Genomic DNA, 25,864 nt, shown 5'->3' on the forward strand with positions numbered 1-25,864 from the left:
AGGCCTTTGCTGCTGATGGCCAGATGCCCCCCTGCGCTGTGCAAGCACTGAGAGCAGCAAAGAAAACCTTAAAGTGCTTGAGAAGCTCAAGCTAGAGGGAGGTAGAGAAAAAAATCTTCCCTCTTTCTTCCCTGTAGGTCACAAATAGATCCTTGCAGCATTTCTTCATGGATGAAATCCTGACCCCCCTGCAGGGGGTTGATACTGACACTAGTGAGGCCATCATTTCACCCCGTGTAGCCTGGGATCTACTTGAGCCTGAAAGCAGCAAAACAGCAGTGTCAGCGTGGCTGCTGAGCGCCGTGTGTCAGCTCCTCTGACTCCTCTGGGTTTACTCTTCAGGCCAAAATTTTCTCACAGGGTTAATTAACTCTTTTCCGTGCAAGAGACAGAAACTGACCCAGACATGGTGGCTGCCGTGGGAGCCTGAAGGAAGGTCAACACTGACTGAAATCTGTTAAAAAGATTTTTTAAAAGATTTTTCTAAAAAATATGATATTAGCTACTGATTGCTTTACTTTTATCATACTTTACTTGTCATGGTGACAGCTGAAGTCAGATGCCAAGTAGTCATAGTTGTTACAGCAATGGTTGCCAACAGTGCCTTTCTTCAGAGCTAGGAGGTGCTGCTGTTTGTAAGTGAAGGTCTTTGTTGAGACAGATTTTGACTTTCTGCACTAAAGAAAAGATTTTGTTTTTGTTGTGAGAGTGAACAGACTCTGGAACAGTTTGCTCAGAGAAGCTGTAAATTTTCTATCATCTGTGAAGATACTCAAAATCTAACTGAACACAGTCCTGAGCAAACAGCTTTTGTGAAGTCTACTTGAGCAAATGCTTGGACTAGATGATTTCCATAGGTCCCATGCACTCTCATTGACTGCAATTCTTTATTTTTATGATTCTATGATCTTACAACACCCACGTTTTTATTTACACAACTCTGGGCTACCTTTCTGGTGCAGATCCATGTTTCCTATTGGATCTCTGCCCAAAACCTGCTCACAGACCTGGAAGCTGTGGAGGTGGCTTTGCAGATGACTCTGTTGGCTGGGCAGAAGCTTAGCTCACAGGACAATGCAATCCTTGCATTTATGACCTCCTTTAAAAACGTTCACAAATACAGCATTCACCTTCTGTTAAGAGGGACAAAATCTTTTATTTTCCATGTTGATCCTGGGAAAAAGTTCTTGTTTACACAGATTCCAATATGTGCTTACAGTACTAGAGTTACCATTTACAATACATATCCTATTTGCAACTTGTGTCACTTTTTTCGAAGGTTTATGTCGTAATGGTTTTTATACTGCTGCTCTGCACAAGGGTGAATCCTACATCCTTCTCGGTTTCCCTTTTCATTCCCTCCATTTTTAAAGCCTTCAGTTCAATGGCCATCAGAGTCAAGTCTCTGCTTTTGAGTTATTAGTACTATATGGTATAGGTAGTTGACTGATGCCTAGTCTTTATGTTATATTCCTTCCTTCAGACACCGTGTGACCAAAATCTTTCTTTCTCATAGGAAAAAGGCATAAATCTGACTCACATTGAATCTCGACCTTCTCGTCTCAATAAAGATGAATATGAATTCTTCATTAACTTGGAAGGCAATAATGTCCCAGCATTGGACAAGATCATCAAGTCCTTAAGAAATGATATTGGAGTAACAGTGCATGAGCTCTCACGGACAAAAAAGAAGGACACTGGTAAGGATACACTGGCAAAGACAATATTGACAAGGTATATTCATGTCACACACTTAAGTTATTTCCTCTTCCTCCAGCAGAAGTGTTAACCTTGGACCTGCATGATTGTGTCTCCCTCCTCCTGTCTACTTTGTCTGTATTGTAAGCTTTTTCATACAGATTTTTTCAATATAGACTGCCATGCTCTATTTTTGGCCAAGTTTTTGACTAGGTCCCATAGGAACTGGTGTTACAGTATTCTGTCTTCACCGGTTTTGTTGATGCCACATGCAGTCTCTTAAAGACAGCCTAATTGCAGTACGCTGATTCATTAGTTTTTGCTCATTTGCTGACTCTTTACAAACTCTTTATTCAATAGATGCTTCTTACAAAGTCCAGCAGCCTTTCACATTATCCTTATTATCCTTATTTAGAAAGGATCACTGGCAAATGGCAGCATAACAAAACAAAAAGTGACAGCAAAGCACAGACTTCCACCTTGCTTTTCCCCTTGCTGAATGTCTCTGGAACCTCATGAATTACCCTAGCACAAACCTTGTGGTGTTGTGGAGGTGATAAGAGCCCAATTACATGCAAAGCCTGGCATGAAATGGTAGCATACTCAGGGGGCTAGTGCATCCTTTGAACACTGGGATTTACTTTTCAACATCAGTCTCATGAGCTCTGTCCACTGGCATCTGAAGCCCCTTCCCCTATGTGGCTGTTGCACCTCTGGGCTGACGTGAGAGGAAGGGAGGAAAAGTTCCCAACAGTGGCTGTCCCTCCTTCCCCTGCTCTCTTTTGCCCAGGTACGTGCGTGTCAAACACTGTTTGCCTCTCTACTATTTATGCTTGGGGACCCCCTCACTCCTGCTATTGAAATTAGGGAGGCTGTGCCACCCACTTCAGTGGGATCAGGAATAACTCTTCACTACTGGAAGAAGTCCTGGAAATGTCAGAAGTAATTCTGCATTTGGAGGAAATAAGAAAAGATTTTCTGAGCTTTCACACTCCTAATTTTTGCTGGAGTTGAGACTGCCTTGTACAGTGGTGGCGGCTGCCCCATATTCTGACACACACATAAATGCCTCTGCAGATAACAGATGTGGTTTTAATAGGATTTCAGACTTTAAATACTTTAGGTCTGGATCTTCCTCTTCCTTTCGAGGAACAACATGAAAGGACATTAATACCTTCATGAGATCAGTCCTGGTAATCCCTTTACCATCTCCTTTGTATCCTCCCCATGACATTACATTTGAAGATGAAAACAAAGTTGGCAGATATTCTTTGGAGTCAGTTCTCTCCATTCGTGAGATGGAGGGACAAAGGGTTGATTAGATGTTTTATGGCCATGTCAAATAAAAGATGTTCTCTCTTCAGGACTTTTTTTATTTCCAGGAGAAAGGTGCAGGACCTAGCAGGTTTACCATTGCTTTTGTTTTTCTAATTGTTATTACAAAGGTGTTAAAATTATATGTAAACCTAAGCCAGAGTCAGATAGAGATGCAGCTCTAAATACCAGACAAGAAATGTTTGTGACTGAAATTCTGACCTCACAGAAGTCAAAATGCCCATGGTCTGCTGGTCTGCTGTGGGATTAGATGTCTCTGCATGTTAATGTGTTGATCAAAGCATTTTTGAGCTAGATTATCCTAGTGTGTGAGTGCTGCAGAAAGGAAATTGATCCCCTTCCTTTTGGGAGGATAACTTGTGTTTGTTCCTTAGTTCTAATAACTGAGAAATAGTATAAACTGGGAGCAACTTACTGCCAAGGAAAGAAGGGAAGACTGATATTTCTCCTTGCTTTTTTCCCTTTTTCTTTTCTTCTTCAAATTTCAACTTCTCTCATGAGCAGTGAGGATCCAGTCAAACTGAAATCCCTAAAGAGCCACATCTGAAAGGTCAAAGAAGCACTGCTTAGGGGTTGAACTGTGGGTGGCAAATTCTCTGCTGAGGCAGCTACAAGGGCAGACTGAAATGGAGCATACTGTGCTGTAGGAAGAGTGGTAAAATGTAGTCCTTTATTTCTGATGACATTAACAATTAATAGGCCTTGTGGTGCCTTTTAGGTCAGACTGCTTTTCAAAAGTATGCATCCTCCTGGCAAATCTGGTCACAACCTGCAGATGTGCTTTTTTGAAATTTTATTCCCAGAGCACAGAATGAGAGTGATACACCTCCAGGGAGCAAAATATCAAGCATATGGCTCATGGGTATATTGTCACACTCTTCTCAGTTGACAGGTAAAGCTGGGAATGTTTTCTCCCAGACCCAATCCACAGTCCCATGAGATTGATTCTTTCACCATTGCTTGTAGTTGCTCTTAGCCCTTCCTTTGTAAGGATTCACATTGCTCATGCTCATGATTTGAGCAGAAAAGCCCCTCTTTCACTCAGTTTCCCATAGTAAGCAGTAGTGCTGCTCTGAGGGCAGTGTTTTATGGAGAGTTGGAAAAAAATTACAGTCCTCTTTTCAATAGCTGAGTATTAAACACATGCATGTGCTTTATTGGACAGAGTATAAATGAAAGATTCAGTGTTTTTATTTTGATCTGTGATTATTATGATCTTTTTTAATCTGGACATTCTAATTGTTTTTAGGGTCTTTACTCTCATAAAGGCAAAAGGCAGTTTTAGTTACCCCTTTATACACCAAAAAGTAACAAATAGTGGGTTTGGATCAACAGTGTAATGTCATCTGAGAGCAGACCAGCAAAATGCCATGAATGCAGCAATAGTTTTCAAGCTCCAGATGAGATGGGATAGCAGTCACTGGGCCAAACAGCCTTTGTAGAAATGGAAAGATTTGTTGTGAACAGTGTTTCTCTTAATGGCTCTTTTTGGAAACAAGATGGGTATCTGCAGACCTCTTAGACCCTATGAATAAAAAGAATTAAATATTATTCTGTTGCTGCATTAGGGAAATGCAGACAATTTATTGCATTTCTGAGACAGTCTGGAGGCTGATGTTCTGTAGGGGCCTTGTTTGCTGAACCCTGAGGCTGGCCAAAGCATTTGGGGCTGTTTAAAAAAGGGCTAAACCTGGGCCTCGAACTGCTATAAATTGCATAGACCTGTCTTTGACCCTCTTCACAATGATCCAAATGGAAGAGTTCTGCAGAAGTCCTTGCTGTCCCTGCTTTGCTGCCCCTCATACAAATGGCTTATTAGCATTCTGCTAAGCATTTGACCCCATGGTAATTTGGTCACCACTTGGGTGTCCAGCACCATCCCATAAATGCCGCTGTTTCACTTACAGACAAATCAATATTTATTACTGATCAGCCCACATTTGCTCCTCGGACCTTCACAGAGGGCCAGTGTTGCAACAGCTTGCTCTGGGTATTTGTTAATGGCTGTGCAGACAGACAGTGAGTCTGGCAACGGGGCTGGAGGAGGCTGTCGCAAACAAAATATGGGGCAGATTCATCAGGGGATAATTTGATTTGATAGTTGCTTGAGGGCTTGGGGACAGCATCCCAGCATACCACAGCCATGCAGAGGTACTTCTGCACCCTGGTGCCTGTTGCTGGAGCTGTATGGATTAGGTGGTGTGGCTGCACCAGGGCTGTGTTCAGCACCTTTAATTATTGTTACCACAAGTGCTTGAGAACGTTCAGAACTTAACAACAGTTTATGCTGATGCAAATAACCCAGAGCATCAACAGGATTCCTCTTCTAGAGCCTACTGGTTGAGCTTTCAACCAGAGCAGCTCGCCTTGAGCTACTGTTAGTGTATGGCAGGTGTGAGGGGGGGGACAGAGAATAGGTCTGGTAGCTACAGTGACTGTGCACCTAAAAGATAAGATGCTGTGCCTGTGTAGGGGAAAAGTAAGCTACCTATCTACATGTCAGAGACTGTCATTGCATCAGCCTTGGGCATCAATCTGCCGTACAATTCATCACAATCCCTGCACCATGTACCCAGGGAAAGCTGTGAATAAAATGTGTTTAATGAATGCAAGTCATTATTATACACATTTTATCACTTCTTGAAGTTGGAATGATTCAAACCGTGCCCACCTTACCCTTTCTGAAACAAGGCAGCAAATCCCTACAGATTTCCACTGCAAACCTCAGTCCCATTGGTCTTTCCTTTTTTTTTTTTTTTCCCAGTGCCTAATCCCAAAGCAATTGTCAGGATTGTGATAGTGGGGTTTCAGCTCTTCTAACACTAGGGAGCCTGAAGTACAAAACAGTGTGGCAGTCCCCTACCCACACCATGCAAAAGGCAGTGGCAGAGCTGGGAGATAAATGCCATGTCCTGCTGGTTGTATAAAACATAGGGCAGGATGGCTGGGTGGACTCACCCCTAATACGTTAAAAGACAGTACTGACTCCTCTCTAGGATTCAGTATAACTCCTTCTAGTCATTTCCCCCAGCTGGTTTAACTTAAGGGGCACCAAACAACAAGGTGAAAGCATTTCTGGGGAAACAAACCAGCGAGTAGTAAACCCAGCAGTCACTTAGAGCAGATCTTCTGGGACTGCTGCTGCCATCTAGTGTCTCGTTCAAGCCTGTCTGTTAGGGCAAAGCAGAAGGTGTGCAGCTTGAAATGGGACTCAGTAGAAATGCTGGTTGGAGTCAGGCTGGCCAGAGCCAGGAGCTGCATGGACAGAGTCAAGATGGTTGTGGGACACCAGGTCAGAGGGTGTGAGAGATCTGCATGCAGCCAAGCCGTGGCCATCCAAAAAGTGACTTATGTTGCTCTGGCCGATCTGCGCAGGTGCCTCTCAGAAATCCAGCACCACAAAAGCAAGGCTGAATAGTCCTGGAGGCAGCATGATCCTCTTATCCCTTTGGTGGTCTATTAGGAGCCAGGATGATCCGTGTCAGCAAGGCACTGCGGGAACTCACATAGCAGCTGCCAACAGAATCCTCAGAGGCTCTGTCCCTAAAGATGGAAAAAGCCTCCCTCTCCACCACCCCTCCTCTAAAGGGGGCCTTTTCCTGTGATCAGGTGAATTTGGCACAAAACTTGAAATCAGATGGGGAGTGTGGCTGAGTGCAGTGCTCCCAGCTGAGTGAAGCCACACAGAGTGATGTTCTCAAGGTTCTGTCTGAACAAGTGACCCTGTTCATGCAAGAAAGTTGCAAAATACACAGCTGACATTTTACTGATAGAGCAGCAGCTGAGAGATCTTGAGCTTGGAACAACAGACTCTGAAGTGGTATTATCCTCAGTATCTGTCAATTTGACTTGTATGTGGAATGGAGAGCATATGGGACATGAGTATAGGGCCTGAGAATGGAATACATCATTACATGGACCTGTTGTCCCTGACCCTCAGAAAAAGCAGAGTAGAACTGGAAGCAGTGCCCAGAAAAATGATGAGAGGGAACAGGGATAGGAATATCACATGTAATAAAATGATAGAGCTCAATGCATCAGAGATAAATTCGTACGTGGATTAAAAGAACAGTTACTTGTATTTGTGAAGAAAAGTTCCTCCGATGCTGTTAAATTCAAGCATGTCTGTAGCCTCTGACTCAGGAAAGCCCTCAGTGGCCCACTGCTGAATTCGGTGAGTTGCTGGGGAAGTACCAGGGTATGTTTAACCTGCACTGATACTGCTCACCTGAGCAGGCTTTACTTCCTTGAGAATGACAGAGATGGAAGCGCTAGCAAAGGATACCATGGAAAAAAAGGTGTTATTTCAGTGGAAAAGGAGAAGGAAGGCATGGGAAAAGGAAAAAGACAGACAGCTTGTGTCAAAGTTCCTAATACGTAAGAACGGAGCAGCTGGAGGGAACACTAAGCAAGTGGCAGCTGAAGCTACCACTAGTAGCTTCTAGTGGTACCTAGAGGAGTTACATAAGGATGCTCTGCCCGGTGTGCTGATGGGACGAGGGAAAGGAACAGGCCTAGTCTCTGCACTCCCTTCATCAAACTTCCCCATCTCAGCATTGCAGGGGGAAGGGGAGAGGGGCAGGCCCACAAATGACTGACAAGGGTACCCACGTCTTGGTGTGCAGCCAAACCCTCCTAGAAGAGGTAGAAGAGGGATCACAGCCTAGCACAGCCAGTGTGCATATGTGCCAGGCCTCTTTCTGCTGAGGTGAACATAGCCATGGCTCCAAAGGTTTGGTCTGTTCCATGAGCCTTACAGTGAGCCCCTCCTTGTAGCTCAATTGATCTGAAGACATTTGCTTTCCACTTTCCCTTGTCTGAGCACATCACATCTGGAAAGTCCCATTGTTCTTCCTTGCCCTCCATCTTATGACCTTCTGTAAATGGAAGGCCACAGGGGCATTGCATGCCATGTAGTCAGTGTGGTCCTATTTCATATCCTGGCTGCACTGCAGGAAACGTGTATAGAATGTGAGTTACAAGGCAATGAAGAACCAGGCCCAGAATTTTAATTAAATGAATACATTATTGTATAATGAGTGCAGTAATACAATGCTAGTTTGAGGTATCAGAGTGCCATTTATCATTTTATTTTGGCATCCAAGCCTAAGTGAGGCCACCAAGTAAGTCTTAGAAAGAGATTTTCAGAAGGCATTCCTTTGAAACAGTTGATTTGAGCTACTGTGAAAGCAAGGGCAGTCTGGAAAAATTCCTATGTTTTGGTAAGCCAAGAAACCAGAATAATAAACAGAAAATCATAAACATCACAAGCTAGCTCTGTGCCAAGGGCTGGACTTTCCTGATGCTCTGTATTTTTCCCACAGTGCAGAACAGCCACAAATTCAACACCATTTGCAGGGTTTTCTGTTGCCTTCTACTGCAAGGAAAGGAAGTCTGAAGACATTGGATCCTTACATGTGTTTCTTTATATTTGTGCTTAAGAGATGGATAGACAAGAAGGAGGCCCAAAACCAACCAACAAAGAAGCCTAAAGCCTCTGTTTCTCTTCTACTTTGCAGTGCCGTGGTTCCCAAGAAGTATTCAGGAGCTGGACAGATTTGCCAATCAGATCCTAAGTTATGGAGCGGAGCTGGATGCTGACCATCCTGTAAGAAAAAGAACTTAGTTGATTTTTTTTTGTCCACGTTTCTAGTTATTTGGATAGATGTTTCTCTCATTTGCATTTGCTCTGCTTTAAGACAAATACAGTAGACTAAGTTTCAAGGTTTCACAGAATCACAGAATCACAGAATTGCCAGGGTTGGAAGGGACCTCAAGGATCATGAATCTCCAACCCCCCTGCCACACGCAGGGCCACCAACCATTCCACCTAATGCTAGACAAACAAGAGAGGAGCCATATTTCTAGAGCTAGAATCTGCTCATTCCCTTCTATGAAGTAGAGCAACCCCAAAGTTGCTTTAGTTTAAGCAAATACCAGCAGACTTGAAGAATCACAGACTTCATCAAGCTGAAGGCCACCACAGGCACACCTGGTTTTCCCATATGGCTCTGATACGCTGACTTGAGACTCAGTTTATGAATCACTAACAACAAAATCTTCAGAAGCAGTGTATAACAGCCTGGAGGTAGGAAGAGTGTTTTTAAATCTAATATCACAAACAAACAATTGAACTTAGAGCATTGTGATGTAGTTGTTAAATTTGTCATGACTCTTGTTTCATGAGACACAAAAAAAGACAAGGTTCCTTTTTCAAAAGGTCATGGTTAAAGTGGTAGAGTTAGATAGTTTTACTCACTGGCTTAGCTGAACATTTTTTCAGCTCTTCCAAATAGAAGAATACTTGCTGCTTTTACTTCTTCTCCAAGCAAACAACTTATTTTCATTTGTCAATACACACCGAGTTTTATGCAGTGCAAAAGAAATTGCTGCTATTACTTTAATTGAGATAGGATGATTATAAATAAATTACATGCAGCGCAACAGAAATTGCTGCTATTAGTTTAATTGAGATGAGGTGATTAGTCATTCACTACCTATTGCTTAATTTGAGAGGTGTTATGTATCATATACAATGATTCATGATACTCGGTGCAGTCATATGAAAGGCAGAATGAAAGGAGATACACTGAGCCAATGGCCCCCTCATGTGTCATGTGGGAATAGACCAAGACTGTATTCAAAGAAAGAAACAAAAACATAGATGTTGAAAGGAATGAACAGCTTTGCTTCAGTTCCTAGAATTATTTAGGGAGTACTTAAGAAAGAAGACAACTTCTAGGTTAATAGACATAGCAACATACAGAATATAGAGAGAAATTAAAAAAGCCTTTGGTATTTTAGTACTTAAGTATGAGATTTGACCGCAAATACATCTATACCATGTTAATCTGAGACAGTGTTTTTTATGCCACTGTTGGCCTTTATTTGACTGGTGCTCTTCAATCGGTGCTCTACCTCAGCTCTCTCCTGTACCTGGTTGTGTTTCATGGTCCCTCAGTCCTGTCACACCATGCATGTCTGAGAAAGGCATTCATGAACTCCGGCAGTGCCCATGAAGTTACTGCTGTTTGCCTCATAGATATTTCTTCTATCTGGGAAGGACATCACTGGAGGTGATGAAGACACTCCTAGCCCTGAGGAACTTACATCCTACATAAGTGTCACACTAGGATAGGAGAATGGTTATCCCAGTAGAAGATTTAGAAATTGTATTTCTTAACTCTGATCAGACAGATGATTAGCTGCAAAGGTCAAACTGCTAACCACAAAGTCTAATAGACATTCTGTATAGTGATTAAATCCTGTACTTCTGGGGCTCCCTGGAAGCTCACTGCTCCTCGGACCAGCCATGCTCTCAGCAGAAGAAAAGCTCTTCATCACCTGCATTTACCCATCATTGCTGTTTCTCTTTAGGGATTCAAAGATCCTGTGTACCGGGCCCGGAGGAAGGAGTTTGCAGACATTGCCTACAACTACAGACAGTGAGTGCTCAACGTGCAGGCAGAAAGCAAGCCCATGTCTCCTGCCTTCTATGGCGTTCTGTCCCTGCTCTGAGCCCTGTTATCTTTCACAAGAATCCTGCCTCTGCTGGTTTTTCTTTTTTGTATGTTTAAATATTCCTGTTCATGCATTTATCGTCAAATTGCAGGAAAACAAAAGTAAATTGTTGCAGGCACATGTTCAGCTGAGAACATTGCCTATCCTCTTTCCCCACAGCACCCCTTATCTCTGGCTTTGTTGTCTAATTGAACAGCAGACTCAGTTGCTACTACAAAGACCTGAGCATTGAATAAAGCTGTTTCTGGTATTCTTCTCATTAAACCAGGGCTGGGGGAGGAGAGCCTATCATTTACATTAAAGCAGGAGCTGCATGCACTATTAAAATAATGAATAACTTATGGTTCTGATGCTAATCCAGCGCCTGATACTCTACTTTTATCTTGTCTGACCCAGCTGCAATCAGCAGTTTGGGCTCTAATTTCCCAAGAAAAATGAATGAATAGAGATGATAAATTCAGTTAGAACAGGCTTGCTTGATTGCTTTCAGTGATCAAATCTGGAGGAGATAGAATTCTGTTCCCAGAGCCACTCACACATTTACATCAGTACTATTTGGTCTGATTCTTGCTGAGACTGGTAAAAAATTGTGATTGCAAACGATAAGGTAACATATGTTGTACATTTAGAGCTCTACTTCAGATAGAACTGTGATGAAAAGATAATTCCTGAGCCAAAAAGCTTATAATGCAATCATAAAATGAGAGAAATAATTGGCCTAATTGATGTAAAGTGAAAAAAAAGCCAGGTGAAAAAAGTCAGAAGTCCAATTTATGGCTAGAAAAATTGAATAAGGCTTTGTGGCCAAATTTAGATGGATTTAGTTTCCATTTATAAGTATCCCATAGAAGATTTAACTTTCTCAGTTAGCAGACAGCAAATTCTGGTCTCTAGTTCGCAGGCTTTCATCATATCCTACACTGAAATAAAATGAAAATGAGTTCATATTCTACTCTCTGCCTCCACTCCTATATTCTACCCGAAACCCGCTTAGGGAGATGAAATCGTTATATTCCAAGATGTAACTAATTACTAGTTAGCCTGTTATCCAGATTCACAGACACTTTGGAGCCTCTACAGGCTAGAACCTATTTCCAAAAAGCACCTTTTATGCACAATTCTTGGGCTTTTCAATAAGATCTTTCAGCTATAGGGCAATGAGCAGTATGTGAAAACCCACATTTGGGGTTCTGGGTCTTGAAGAAAGATGTGTTTTTTTCATGGCTTTGGATGCTGAGTCATGAAGGCCCAAATAGTGTACTTGATCTGGGTGCTTCACCTGGCAGATGTCTTTCAGGGTCTGCAGCAGGACAGTAGAGGCCAAGGGGGTGTCCACTGCATGGAGGGATAGGAGCATGGAGAAGCAGGCAGGAGGCGAGGAACAACTAAAGCTATGAGGCACTGTGGGAAGTATCTGAAAAGGCAAAGATGCTTAGCTTGTAATGTCAGTTACAAAGGTGAGGTGAGTTTTTGGTCAGTTTTCTCATACTTTTATTTCCCTTATCAATTTAATCTTCTTATGTGCCCCCTCTTCTGTGATTATTTTCTTTTCTTTTGTCCTGCCGTTTCGTGTTCTTTGTTGCATTTTCTGCTCTCTGCCCGTGTTCTTTTGCCTTCTTTCTTGGTACTTTTACCATTCATTTTCATTGAATGCCTCATCTCCCTGACTTGTTTCTGCTTTTCTCAGCCTGCCTTCTTCCTTCTGTCTTCCTTTGCTTCTGTCTCTGTGGATCCCTGCAAATTTTAAATTGAAATTTGAAAGATTTTAAAGCCATATCTTCCCCCTGTTGCCCAGGAAGGTGTCTGAGAATTACTTAGAAATTCTATAGAAACAAAAATCCCCCAGCAAGATTCATAATCCAACCTGATGTTTAAAGCTCCACAGATCAAGGAGGGCTGATACAGAGGTGCAGAAAATGATGGTGCTCCAGTGCAGCTGCCCTGAGGCTGAAGGGAAAAATGAGAGAGTGGGATGGTGGCGTGTCATCAAGAGTTAACAATGGGTCTCTGGGGCTTGGAAAGCTCCAGTATTACTCCAGCAGTGATGTTAACCCTATTAAGTTACTTAAAACCCTTTGATTTTTCAAAGCTGTTGGATTCACCTATGGCCCTATCATTATTGTAAGGAATTGACTATTCACAGGAGGTCAAAACACATTGCTTGTGATTGTCTTAATACCTGCTAGCTTCAACATGAGCTAAGTACATGGAAGCCTGAGGGTGGGATTTGACTCAAAATTACGTGTTACAATAAAAAAGTCAAACTAGCTGAAGTCTGCACCTGTTGTAGCATAAAGCCCACCCCAGAGTTTCTCTGACCCCCACTAAGCAGAATTTTCTGGAGCTGATCGTTTCCCTGTTTCAACAAAGACAATTAATGTTGTGTGCATTAGAGCAAGAAATTAAACAGCTGTTCCACACCTGGTAATGGAAAGAAACTGAAATAATCAACCAGTTCATATTTTTAAAAGAACATTTCAGAAAAACAAATAAGCACTAATTTGTTGGCATCACTGTAGTGCAAGAAGTGGACTAAAGACTTGTTTCTCATAGAATCATAGAATGGCCTGGGTTTAAAAGGACCTCAAAGATCATCTAGTTTCAACCCCCTTGCTATGTGCAGGGTCACCCACCACCAGACCAGGCTGCCCAGAACCACATCCAGCCTGGCCTTGAATGTCTCCAGGGATGGGGCATCCACAGCCTCCTTGGGCAACCTGTTCCAGTGTGTCACCGCCCTCTGAACAAAAAACTTCCTCCTAATATCTAAACTAAATTTCTTCTTTCTTAGTTTAAAACCATTCCCCCTTGTCCTGTCACTATCCACCCCCGTAAACAGCAATTCCCTCTCCTGTTTATATGCTTCCTTCAAGTATTGGAAGGTCACAATGAGGTCTTCCCAGAGCCTTCCTTTCTCTAAGCCGAAGAAGATCTCAGTTCTCATCTGAGTTCAGTGAGTTGTTCCCAGCCATTGTGTAGGAACAAGTGAAGCTTGTTTGGCACCTGCAAGTCAGAGTCAAGGTGCCTTCCTTCCTGCAACTGTAGTCCTGGCCAGCCCATGGAAAGTTCCTGGGTGGGATGCTGGTGGCACTGGACAATTTCTCTTTCACTCCTATTGAGTGCATCTTTTTTTTTTTTTCAGTGGTCAACCTATTCCTCGAGTTACCTATACGGAAGAAGAAAAGAAAACTTGGGGCACTGTCTTCAGAGAGCTGAAGAATCTCTATCCAACTCATGCTTGTTATGAACACAACCATGTCTTCCCACTGCTGGAGAAGTACTGTGGCTACCGGGAGGATAACATTCCCCAGCTTGAAGATGTTTCAAAGTTCTTGCAGAGTACGTTTGAATTGTTAAAACAAAAAAAAGACAAATGAAAAAACCTCATTAAAAAAAAAAAAAAAAAAAAAAAAGGGGAAGAAACAAAACAAAACAAACCTGCCAAACACAAATGTTTGTGGGGGTGATGCTTTCACAGAGACTTTCTGTGAGCACTTGGTCACATAATTTAGGCTGTCTCATATCACTCTCTAAATGTTTCAGAAGTACAGTGGTACAGATGCTCAGATGTTATGATGGTGGTACACATGGACAGAAAATTCCCTGCTCTTTTCCAGTTAAATTCTGTTTAACATAGTTAGAGCAAAGAAAGCAATTAAAAATGTTCTTTTACTGCAGGGTGTCCGGGTAAGGATAGACAAAGCATCCTAGGTGCTTTTGACATGCCATGTTTTTTGCCCTTTCAGCCTGCACTGGATTTCGCCTGCGTCCTGTTGCAGGCTTGCTCTCCTCTCGGGATTTCTTGGCTGGACTGGCATTCCGAGTATTTCACTCTACACAGTATATTCGCCATGCATCCAAACCTATGTACACACCAGAGCCGTAAGTATTTTGGCATAGAAAGTAAGTAAAACTGTAGGGTCAGGCCAACTGATTATAACTATGCAGGACTCCAGAGCACTCATGGGAACAGATCTAATGGAGAACAGCCAAGTGACTGCTCTTCTGAAAACACTGAAGGTTTCTAGTCTTTTTAGTAAGTTGTATCCACTTCTGAAAGTTCTTCTGGGATTTATCAGACAGTTTTGCTAACTGAAAAGATGCTTACATGGTGGCTGGAAGGTGAGAAAGCAGTGTACAAAAACATTTGGCTTACCTATTAACACCCAAAGCAGTAGTATGAAATCTAATGCAGAAGTGGTTCAACATGGTGCAAGCAAGTTTCTGGTGGCAAGTTTTATATTAAAGTTTTACATTTTTTCTCTCTGTCACTGTCCGTTGTCCATTTCCACTTTAGTGTATTCAAGTAAGTTCTCTTCTTCCTCTGCTTCATATTACTGTAGCTCTTCTGACCCTCCCTCACTGTTTCTTTGCTCTCTACTTCTTTCCACAACCTTCCTTTCCTCCCCATTTTTTCATTCCTTATTCTTATAATTTTCCTCCCTGCTTCTCCTCACCCTGTTCCCATCCTGCAAAAAGCTACACTGAAATGTTTTGTTCGCATCTCTTCACAAAATGTCTAGGCAAACTGGGGCAAATGGTGCAGTGGAAAGCCTCAGTGCCAACCCCTGTTGTTATGCAGTTCCTATGAATCTTGTGTTCTGTCTCTGGGGGGGTGCAGTGAATTACATATTTCACATCTTAGTTGGTATTTTTCCCTCTGAGACCCTGGTGTCTGACATTCCCAATTCCATTCTTGTTGAGTTGGTCTGGCAGAACCCAGTTTTCCTGGCCATGCATCTCCTTGAATGCCTGCTCTTCAGGTGCCTGTTCTGTAAACATCTTGCACAGACCTTGGCCTCTTGGGAGTATTTCACTCCTTTTCACTTCTTGTCTCATCAAACTCCTTCTCTGTCTTTCAGGAATCTAGTAGTGTGCAGGTAAGTTCTTCCCCAAACATGCCAGCTGCTTGTTCAAATTGTGATGAAAACAGTTTCACTTGAGGAACTGAGAGCTCCCATCTTTCAGTGGGGGGGTTCTATGCCTAAACAGTGACTGGGGCTGAGCTTCTGAGCTGCCTGTAGCATGAGCTTCATCTAAAGCTGTTTCCTGCCCCTGGGACAGAATAGTTCATGTTCCCTTTGGTGAGGTGATTTCTTCCTTGGTTTTTCTGAGCTGAGGAATTGGACAGTTGGAAGCATTATTTCCTTCCATGACAAACAAATAACATATCCTTCCTTTGACTGATGTATGATAAAACCACTGAAAAGCCATAGGAGTGCAAACCATCTCATCTCAGGAAAAATTTATTCCAAGATTCCTGAGCATTATTTGCTCATAGGAGTGCATTTCCTAAATTAAGTTTACCTACATGTCATATTTTCCTGCAGTGATATTTGCCATGAGCTACTAGGACATGTACCTCTTTTTGCTGATCCCAGTTTTGCTCAGTTTTCCCAGGTAAGTTACTTAGTATTTATACTATTTTTAAAACTGACATCCCATCATAGACTAGGTAATTAATAGGACAAACCAAGAGCCATGAAGAATAGAATAGGATGGGATGGCATGTTATGGCACGGCATGACATGGTATGGGATGACATGGGACAGGATGGGATGATATGGGATGGGATGAAATAGGATAGGATGATGGAAAATTCACCTTCAAGGTTACTGTTCAAGTATGGATGTAGTCAGCTGAGTCTCCCTTTCAAACAAATGATGTTAATTATTTTCCTTCCTTTTTGGCCATCTGAATGTGAAGATTTAGTTCATAATTGATAGGTATTGAAATTACAAATATCCACAGGTAGTAGGTTCTAAAGAGTTGTGAAGAATCAAACCAGAACACAAGAGAGTACATTGCTATGCTCCTGGCTGAAACTGTATGAAAGTACAGCTGATGCCATGTAAGCTGTCAGTTGTAACTTACTGAAATCTAGACACAAATCATATAGATGATCTTATGTGCCCACACCCCAAATGTCTGTCTTTTGTGGGTTGCTTTTTACAGGCAAGCCCTTTTTGAAAAATTCACCTTCTTTGTAGATGCTGATACTTCTGGGAAGAGTTGAATGGATCATGAGTCATGTGTGTTATCAATTCATTCTGTAGTTCAAACACTAAAGAAAGTGAAGATTCTTTTTCAAAGGAAGCTATCGCAGAGATATAAAGTGAGGAATTGTCTTGCTTGTGTGTGTGGAAAAAGTCTGGGAAAAGTTTTCCCTTTCATAGTGCTAACATGACTGGAAAAGAAGCCAAACCTCAGGGAAGAAGTAAACTTTTAGCTGCATCTTACCATAAAACAAGAAAAAACAGAAAGGCATAGACAGAAAGTTAGAAGAAAAAAGAAATGTAAGGAAAGGAAGACAAAGAGAAAGGAAGTAGAGAAAGAAGGATAGAGAATGGAAGGTCAGAAGGACAGAAAGATGGAGGCAAGGGATAACAACCTTGATGTAACATCTTGCTCACAGAACAGAAGTTGATTTGATGTAGTTAATTTGATGTAGTTCAGTTTTGCTCTCAGGAAAGGCCTTTGCCAGAATTTCCTTCAAGATAAGTCCTAGACTGCCCTTCGGCTTACTAGAATTTACCATGGCAATAGCTGTTCCAATGCTTTTGGTGTGTGGAGGCCTGAGAATGATGAATTCTTGATGTTCATTTCACCCTGGAGTAAACTGAGAAAGATACCTGGTTATTATGCAGTCTTGCATGGTTGTCTTCTGAATTCAGATATTGCATGCTTCCTAGGAAAGTTTCCATCAGCTGCTAAGGTATGAGCCAGCTTTTTCAAATCATGCCCTAACTTTTGGAAAAAAAGAAACAACAAAAAAAACCCAAACAAACACACCTCTCTTTCAAGTCTGCAAGAAAGCTCTTGTGGTAAGGACACATTGAAGTAGAGATAAATATTTAAGGTGTATGGATGTGATTGATTTATCTCCCTTTGACTATCATTCTCTTTGGTATGCACTGTAGGCTTGATGAAAATTTTGTTTGACCTCAATGGGTTTTGAAGCAGACTTAAAGAGTTGTGCCTCATAAATGACACTTAGACAAAACTCTTTTGTTCATTTCTGGAGAGATTTCTGCTTTAAAATTGATGCTGCATGATATGAACATGTCCTGTAAACATTTGTGTGTGGTAGTATGAGATGGTAACATTTAAAATGGGAGAAATTACATAAGACAAGACAGGAAGAATGTTTGCAATAAATGACTTGAAGAATAATGGTTTATTGTTGCAGGAAATTGGACTGGCATCTCTGGGAGCTCCAGATGATTTCATCGAGAAACTTGCTACGGTAATTTAATAAATGAGAGCTCAGTTCTCCAAGGCACCCTGTGTTGTTTTAATTCTGCTGCCACTGAGGTCACTGATAGAACTCCCATAGAGTTGAATGAAAACAGAGTGAAGTCCATGATTGGAAAACCTCACCCTGAAACAGTTGCACTAAAGGAGAATAGCTTTGGCACCTCTTATTCCAAGTGACACTTCTGATTAAAAACAGAGGGTTGGTCAAGTCTTTCATCATTACAAACATTGGGCAAGAAGAGACTGAGTGTTACTACATGCCCCTGGGAAATTTTGGAAGACAGCTTCAGTAACTCTTCTATCTGCTGGGGTCTCTTTTCTTCTACCCTGCCAAGCAGATAATGTCCTCTGCAGTCAGTGATCCATCCGAATCCTGCACTGGGAGAATTGTGACTCCGCATCAGGATATGCATATAAGATTAGCGTCACCAGTGCCAAATCATCTGGGCAGAGTGCTGCATTATCTTTGCTGGTTTTGATAGATGAAGGAGGTCTTATTTGAGTGAGAGTGAGTGTTCCTTCAAATATATAGTGACAGAGCAAAAAGTTGAGTGGGGCACTAGGGTCTACTACTGCTATAACAGCTCATTTCTTCTGTGCTGCTGCAGCCAGACACCCTCTGAGTAAAACAGGAAACATACTTCTATCATCAAAGGTTCAAACTTCAGCTGGGTTGGCCAGCCAAAATGAAATTTTATTGCTATGTTTTCATTGTCTCTGCTCTGCTGACAACTGTAAGCACAGTAAAGCACAACACTGTTTGTCAGGGAATTGTATTTGCAGACACACTGAGTCTAGCATGGCCCTCTCAGAAAAATTTCAATCTGTGAGGACATTTCCTGTATTTATACATTTGTTGTTTGATATATGGCAACATTTTAAATAGAAATGCAAATTCTAAAGGCATTCAAATTAATGATGTGTACCTGTCATTTCTGGTCAAGGAATCATATCCCATATAATTTTCTTGCTAGGTTTATTGGTTTACTGTTGAGTTTGGACTATGTAAGGAAGGAGATTCACTAAAGGCATATGGTGCTGGGCTGCTGTCTTCATTTGGGGAGCTGCAGGTATGTTCTTTAAAACAATATTTCAGTCATGATATACAGTTCATGCCTGGGTATTTAAAATATCTTCTGGCTGTCTTTAGATCCTTATTTTGCTTCATACTTCGTAGTATATAATGTTATATTTTGTTGAAGAGTTCTATCTAATTAATGTGTCAGTGTATTTACATAGAACTGTCTTATAGTTGCTTCTTCCCTATTAAGTTACCAGATGACTGGTATTCCACAGCAGCAGGTCTTTCATCTGTAAAACAGGGTGGTATTCAGGAGCTCTGTCTTTCTTAACAAATTAAAGCACTTTTTAACTGAAACGGATTTCTTACCTTTTTGTTCATAGTACTGTTTATCAAGTAAGCCTGAGATTCGGCCTCTTGTCCTGGAGAACACTTCTGTGCAGAATTACTCTGTTACTGAGTTCCAGCCTATCTACTTTGTTGCTGAAAGTTTTAATGATGCAAAGGAAAAGCTAAGGTAAGCCAATCATTCCATATATAGCCCAATTCCTTATCCACTGCAAATGCAACAGATCTCATTGTTGTAACAGGTATTGGTATGACAGAAATGGTTTGAGAAATAGTTGTACAATGCTCTAAGAGTCTAAATAGTTGTTCCACTCAAAATCTTCTCATAGGTAATAAAGCCATAGGTATATGAAGCCAAGAACTTATGGTTGGTCTAATTAAGAGTTTCGTCTGTTTAACCAAAATATATTTAAAAACAAAAAACTAAAAACTAAAAACAAGAACCCGGATTAATAGTCCAATTGCAATGATAATAACACTAAGGGTCAAAGCTAGCAAATTAAGGCAAAACAAGTTTATTTAACAATAATATAGTTAAACTTTGTTACTAAAACAAATTTTCTTGTCTTGTCTTTTCCCTTTTATTTTCAACTTATGTTCACCCTTACACTTTCTTTTGTGTCTTAAAGTCAACAGTTTTAGTCTGGGGGTAGGGGATGGAGCTCTCAAGTTATCAGCATCTCCTGAGGTCTTCAGAGCAAGACTGTGATGCTAGTATATAGTATTTCTTCCTCTCTTTCCTGAGGACGAGAAATATGGTTACATTTCCTTTCTTCCTCTTTAGTTCGTAGTCACTGTTATCTTTTCTAACATGCTTTACATCTTTTTTGTTTCTTTTTTCTCATCTCAAATTGTACCTGTGAGTTCTTTGAGTTTGTCTATTTTTTGTTTTCCCTCAGCTCCTAAGTTACTATGAACACCTGATCAGCAGGAACTGCTGATAGCCTAGGGACCACAGCATCATCTACCCTACCATACCCTCCCCTAGCCTGTTCCATCCCATCCCATCCCATCCCATCCCATCCCATCCCATCCCATCCCATCCCATCCCATCCCACCCTACCCTACCCTACCCTACCCTACCCTACCCTACCCTACCCTACCCTACCCTACCCTACCCTACCCTACCCTACCCTACCCTACCCTATCCTATCCTACCCTATCCTAACCCATCCCATTCTATCCTATCTTACCCTCATGCCCTTAGGCCTCATTTATCAGACCTCTAATAGTCCTTTATGTTACATCATACTTTAGGGTTTGACTTAATTCACTCTGTACAGCATAACTACTTGATATTTCTGCCTGTATAAAAATTACTAACACTAAGCATTATAAAACAGAATTTTTCAGAATTAAACTGTGATAAATCGGTTAATAGCTACACGGTCATTAGACAACTGATATTACAACTAAATGAAACTAGCAGCAAACGTAATAACCCCAATCCTGAGGCCTCTGTTGTTAGGCTCAATACAGAGCCTCCAGCTTGTTATGAACAGTGTGTTTACAAGCCTACAGGGCTACTTAATAAATCTTTCAGTCATCTGTGATTCAAATACAAATTCAGTTCCAGTACAAGACTTTGAAGCAGAAGTCCAGTTTCAGTTCTGGTTCTTGAAACAGAACTGGCTCAGACTGCACCTGGGGTTCAGCTTGGGTTCCACCTCACAGAAATATTTCTATTTTTCTTTAATAACAGTATCAACAACAACATTCCTTCTGGACATTAGCCAAGCATCTGGGGATTAATCTTGTTCACGCTCAATAAATCTTTCACAGCAGATGCTATACAGGGACTTGTCCCAGATCTGCTGTCTCTTCTTTATTTTTCTTTCTCTCTTCCACTTTCTCCTATTTGCAGATTAACACATACCAAGACCCAAGACATTCACCTGCTCCAGGCTCCCTGGTGCTAGGTCTTCCTTGCTATCTCCCCTACTGTTTCCTCAGTCATCATTAACCTGCAGCCTTTACTCCTGCCTTTTTCTGTGGGGCAGGACTTGAAAAAGATAGCTTTCTTGTCTGGATTATGCTATTAACATTCTGAATACAGTTTCTATCTTCACCGTGTACCTCTCTATCTGAGGAGAAAGCCTTACTCTAACGAAAAAAAGATGCTGGCTTACTCTATAGAAAACTCCTTACTCTATAGGTTTTATTGCTTCTTTCACTTGTTTCAAAAATAGAATTGGAAAACTGGTTAGAGGTGAAAGTGTTGTTTCAGTGCCTGTGTTGGTGGGTTACGTGTGTGTGTGTGTGTGTAATAGGACACCTCCCTGAAAACTTCTGAGGTTGACCTGAAATTCATCTTCTGAGGTATTCATCTTCTAACAAGGATCTTACTTGCAGCAGAGATTTAAGAAGACTGTCTTCTAAAGAGGACTTCTTCACTTAGAAAAGCTGAACTGACCATACTAAATTCTTTCATTGTAGCCAGCGTAATTGTTTTCTGTTGTCGCACCTTGTGGCCTGCTCACACTGAACTTGGAAACAATGGCCTTATCTGATAATAATTAGGGCTAAACTGAGGAGCAATGTAGAAGTGGCATCCAACATATTTCACTGTTCTGGGAATATGGGATTAACCATGCTGAGTCACAGCCTATACAGTGAGGCTTCAAAATCAACCCTTGTTCGCTTTCTTTCCTCCTTCAGCAATAACTTCAATAATCTGAAGCAGATATATAAACCAGTATCCTGCTGGGTCCTGCAGAGAGCCTGGAACAATAGCTCTGACCATCTTTTCCCACTCAGTTCTCCCTTCTACAATTCTGTGGTAATGCAAATTAGTGTTATCCCAAGATACTTAAATCTTAATGTTTCTGCCATGGAATTAACTATTTTGCAGCAGAGAAAGCTGAGAATAAGGGCAGCAAAACTGCAGCTTCACTTCACCGACTATCTCTTATTTTTCAGTGACCTGGGAACTACTACCAACCATGCCAGAAGTTTGCCTGTTCCCTGATATTGCAGGATGATGTAATATGATAATATTTGACTTTGCTTTCCCAGAAATTGTAGACACGGATCAGGACTTTGCATTACTGAAAGGAAAATGAGATCTTGCTGTTTGGCAAATACTGATAGCTATGTAGCTGTCCTGTATCAGAAGTGTAGAATAATTAGATTTGTCTGGAAAAACTAGAGGTGGCAAGAACAAATGAAGATTCAAGCATTTTACAGAACACTATGTGTCTCATCTCATTCAGCAGGAATTTCAGTTGCTTCCTCCCCTCATTAGCAAATGTACATGCCAACTGAGAAGAGTTGCTGAAAAATGGAACTTTTCATGTTTGCGTGTATTTTTGTATTTTTGCCTCAGGAAATTTGCCCAAACAATCCCTCGTCCTTTCTCTGTTCGGTACAATCCCTACACCCAGAGGATCGAAGTCTTGGACAATGCAAAGCAGCTGAAGAACTTAGCTGACACTATCAACAGTAAGGAACTATGGATCTGTTAGTCGGAATACCTCTAAGCTCAAATCAGAAATAGTAACCACAAAACAGATTTTGTCTTTGCCTTTTGTGCTCTGAGCTTGACCACGATCAAGCATCAGATATCTCTTTTATTGTGCAAAAATTCCTTTCTAAATATAGACAACCTTCAAAATAGCATTTCCACTTGACTATAGTTAGTTACATCTGAAATATCCATTTTAACTGGAGGCCCTAGGAAAATTCAGAGGCTCTGTAATGGTTTCTGATCTGTGCCTCTAGCTGTTTTTGGTAAAAAAGAGAAGTTTGGCTTATTTATATATTCCTTTTTTTTGTTTCTAGTTTTCTCATGATATATTTTTTCCCTAACATTGGCTACGCTTCCAAGAATCAGCATTCCTGATTCTACAAGCCAACCTTGTATGACTAATGAAAGTTAAGGGCTGTCTCTGAAAATTCCAGTATGACCATCATTAATGTGTCCAGTCCAGCAATTATTTACTCTTCTTTTTTTTTTTTTTCCTCCCCCAGGGAATGAATATAACTGTCAATATAAATATAGACAGAAATGTTAGAAATCAGCTAGCTGTAGGACTAATTAGTCTGATTATTTTCTTTACAGGTGAGATGGGGATCCTCTGCAATGCCCTCCAGAAGATCAAATGAAGATTTTCTGTAGCTCTTGCAAATCACTGGCTACATAGAAGAAGTCATGTGCAAAAATGCCAGTCTTCACCTAGCTTCAGTTTATTATCTTCCTGTGTACTGCATGCCTATGTCATATATCTTAATTATCAGTAGATTAGCAGAGAAAGAAACTCTTGCCTCTTTTGGCCTTCAGATACTAATCCATTTTTTTCTCATTAAAGCATAAAAATAATCTTAGTTCTGGGAATCTAGGGAAACTCTCCACATATATTGTAACAAAATTATCAGAAGGGGGAAATCTCAACCATCCAGTGCTACGGCCTGTTACAACCATGGGGCTGCATTACCACCCTTGGCCCAGTAACAGAATAGTAATGACCAACACAGAGTAATCCATCTTTTTTTTTTCTTTTTTTCCTCTCACAGTCATTCTCCCCTCAGTTCCTCACATTTGTGCATGTTTCCCATGAAATGCTGAACTCTATATGCTTCAGTAGTCTGCATGCTGCCTGGCCATGTAAACCATGACTTCCCTTGGTGAAACTGTACCTCTTCTCTTACACATGAACACCTCTGTCCTGAAATAATATATATATTTTTTTCCTTCAGAATTTGATGTTGCCATTGATTAAAAGCACAGATGCTAGTGGAAAAGACAGCAAGTATGCTGCAGCTTCATTAACAGAAATTTATCACCATGCAAAAATATATTGTATTTGCACAAGCACTAATCCCAAAATGGTTTCTTCAGGCGAAGAACTGGTGTGCTGTGTTGTGTCACTGGTTTGCACAGTGAAGTATGTCAGAAAGGCACCGACATTGCCTATCTAAAACATGGAGTCCATGCCTCAGTACTGTACTCACAAAAAAAGCCTTTTCAGAGAAGAGTTACCTAAAAGCACATCTGTGTGGCTTTTTGTAGTTGGATGTGAGATCACTAAGCCATTACTATAGGCAAGCAAGACAAAATGTAAAGATTTTAGTGGTGCATCAATGTATTATTAGCTCAGATTCAGAGCTGTAACAACTCTGTCGTAATATTATTATGTAACATTGTGGATTCAGAGTTGACTCAGCATGATTAAAAAGATAGTTCTTTCGATACCCACTGTGGAAGGCTGAGGTATGAAGACTACATTCTGTAGCCTTCACCCTCTGAAGGTGACTACTTGAATCAGAACTGCAGCAAGGTTTCTCCTAATGTTTTAGATTCATAATCCAGATGGATATCAGTACTCATCCTCAATGTCAGTATCTTCCTCCACCAGGAGAAGAAGTGATTCTTACAATGCAGATGAAAATATTAGAGCCTTCCAACTTGTAACTTCTTGCATCTGTGTCTAGAATCCCCAAAACCAGCATTCTAAGTATTGGAAAGGACCTCTGGAGATCATATAGTCCAACTCCCTGCTAAAGCATATTCCCTACAGTCGGTTCCACAGGAAAGCATCCAGGCAGGTTTTGAATATCTCCAGAGAAAGAGACTCCACAACCTCTCTGGGCAGCTCATTTCAGTACCTCTTACAGAAAAGAAATTCTTTGTCATGTTTATACGGAACTTCCTATGTTCCAGTTTGTGCCATTGCCCCTTGTTCTGTCACTGGGCACTGCTGAAAATATCCTGGCTACATTCCTTGATATTTATAGGCACTGATAAGATTCCCCCTCAGTCTTCCCCAGGCTGAACAGTCCCTGGCTCTCAGCATTTCCTCATAAGGGAGATGCTCCAGGCCCTTCATCATCTCTGTGATCCTTCACTGGGCTCTCTTGAGAAGTTTCCCATCTTTCTTGAACTGGGAAGCCCAGAACTGGGCACAGTACTCCAGATGTGGCCTCAGGAGGGCAGAGGACAGAGGGAGGATCACCTTCCACTATCTGCTGGCCATGTTCTTTGTAATACACCCCGGGATGCCATTGACCTTCTGGGCCACAGGGGCACACTGCTGGCTCATGGCCAATCTGTTGCCCACCAGGACACTCAGATCCTTCTGCGCAGAGCTCCTTTTCAGTAGGTCAGCCCCTCACCTGTACTGATACATGCAGTTTTTCCTCCCCAGGTGCAGGACTCTCACTTGCCCTTGTTGAATCTCACCAGGATCCCCTCAGCCCAACTCTCCAGCCTGTCCAGGTCTTGCTGAATAGTAGCGCAACCTTCTGATGTGTCAGCCATTCCTCTCAGTTTTGGCTCATCAGCAAACTTGCTGAGCGTGCATTCAATCCCTTCACTCAGTTCACTGATGAAGATACTGAACAAGACTGGGCCCAGTAGCAATCCCTGGGGAACACTGCTAGCTACAGGCCTCCAGCTAGACTCTGTGCCACTGATCACAGCTCTCTATGCTCTGCCAGTCAGCCAGTTCTCACTCCCACCTCTATCCACTCATCTATTTCACACTTTCTAAGCTTATCCATGAGGAGCAAGACTGTCAAAAGTCTTGCTGATGTCAAGGTCGACAACATCCACTGCTCTCCCATCACCTACTCAGCTGGTCATGGCAGCACAGAAAGCTACTAGATTGGTCAAGTGTGATTTCCCCTTGGACAGCCCATGTGGACTGCTTCTAATAACCTTCTTCTATTTGCTTGGAGATCACATCC

The 25,864-nt window shown here is 41.6% G+C and overlaps 1 protein-coding gene across 2 annotated transcripts in view; it reads left to right on the forward strand.

Annotated features, from left to right (window-relative positions):
• The window catches only part of PAH (phenylalanine hydroxylase), a 36,199-nt gene extending 12,341 nt beyond the window's left edge, over nucleotides 1–23,858 (forward strand). For both annotated transcript variants that reach the window (XM_031589738.2, XM_090143731.1), the window contains 11 exons: nucleotides 1,517–1,700; nucleotides 8,553–8,641; nucleotides 10,411–10,478; nucleotides 13,697–13,893; nucleotides 14,301–14,436; nucleotides 15,885–15,954; nucleotides 17,744–17,800; nucleotides 18,786–18,881; nucleotides 19,216–19,349; nucleotides 22,506–22,621; nucleotides 23,241–23,858. In XM_031589738.2, coding sequence (XP_031445598.1) covers nucleotides 1,517–1,700; nucleotides 8,553–8,641; nucleotides 10,411–10,478; nucleotides 13,697–13,893; nucleotides 14,301–14,436; nucleotides 15,885–15,954; nucleotides 17,744–17,800; nucleotides 18,786–18,881; nucleotides 19,216–19,349; nucleotides 22,506–22,621; nucleotides 23,241–23,284 — 1,191 coding nt within the window. In that variant the 3' untranslated portion in view covers nucleotides 23,285–23,858. The remainder of the gene's footprint in view (nucleotides 1–1,516; nucleotides 1,701–8,552; nucleotides 8,642–10,410; nucleotides 10,479–13,696; nucleotides 13,894–14,300; nucleotides 14,437–15,884; nucleotides 15,955–17,743; nucleotides 17,801–18,785; nucleotides 18,882–19,215; nucleotides 19,350–22,505; nucleotides 22,622–23,240) is intronic.
• The last annotated feature ends 2,006 nt before the right edge of the window (nucleotides 23,859–25,864 follow it).

This window comes from Phasianus colchicus, chromosome 1, assembly GCF_987193195.1.
Source record: "Phasianus colchicus chromosome 1, bPhaCol1.hap1.1, whole genome shotgun sequence".
Classification (NCBI taxonomy): Eukaryota; Metazoa; Chordata; class Aves; order Galliformes; family Phasianidae; genus Phasianus; species Phasianus colchicus.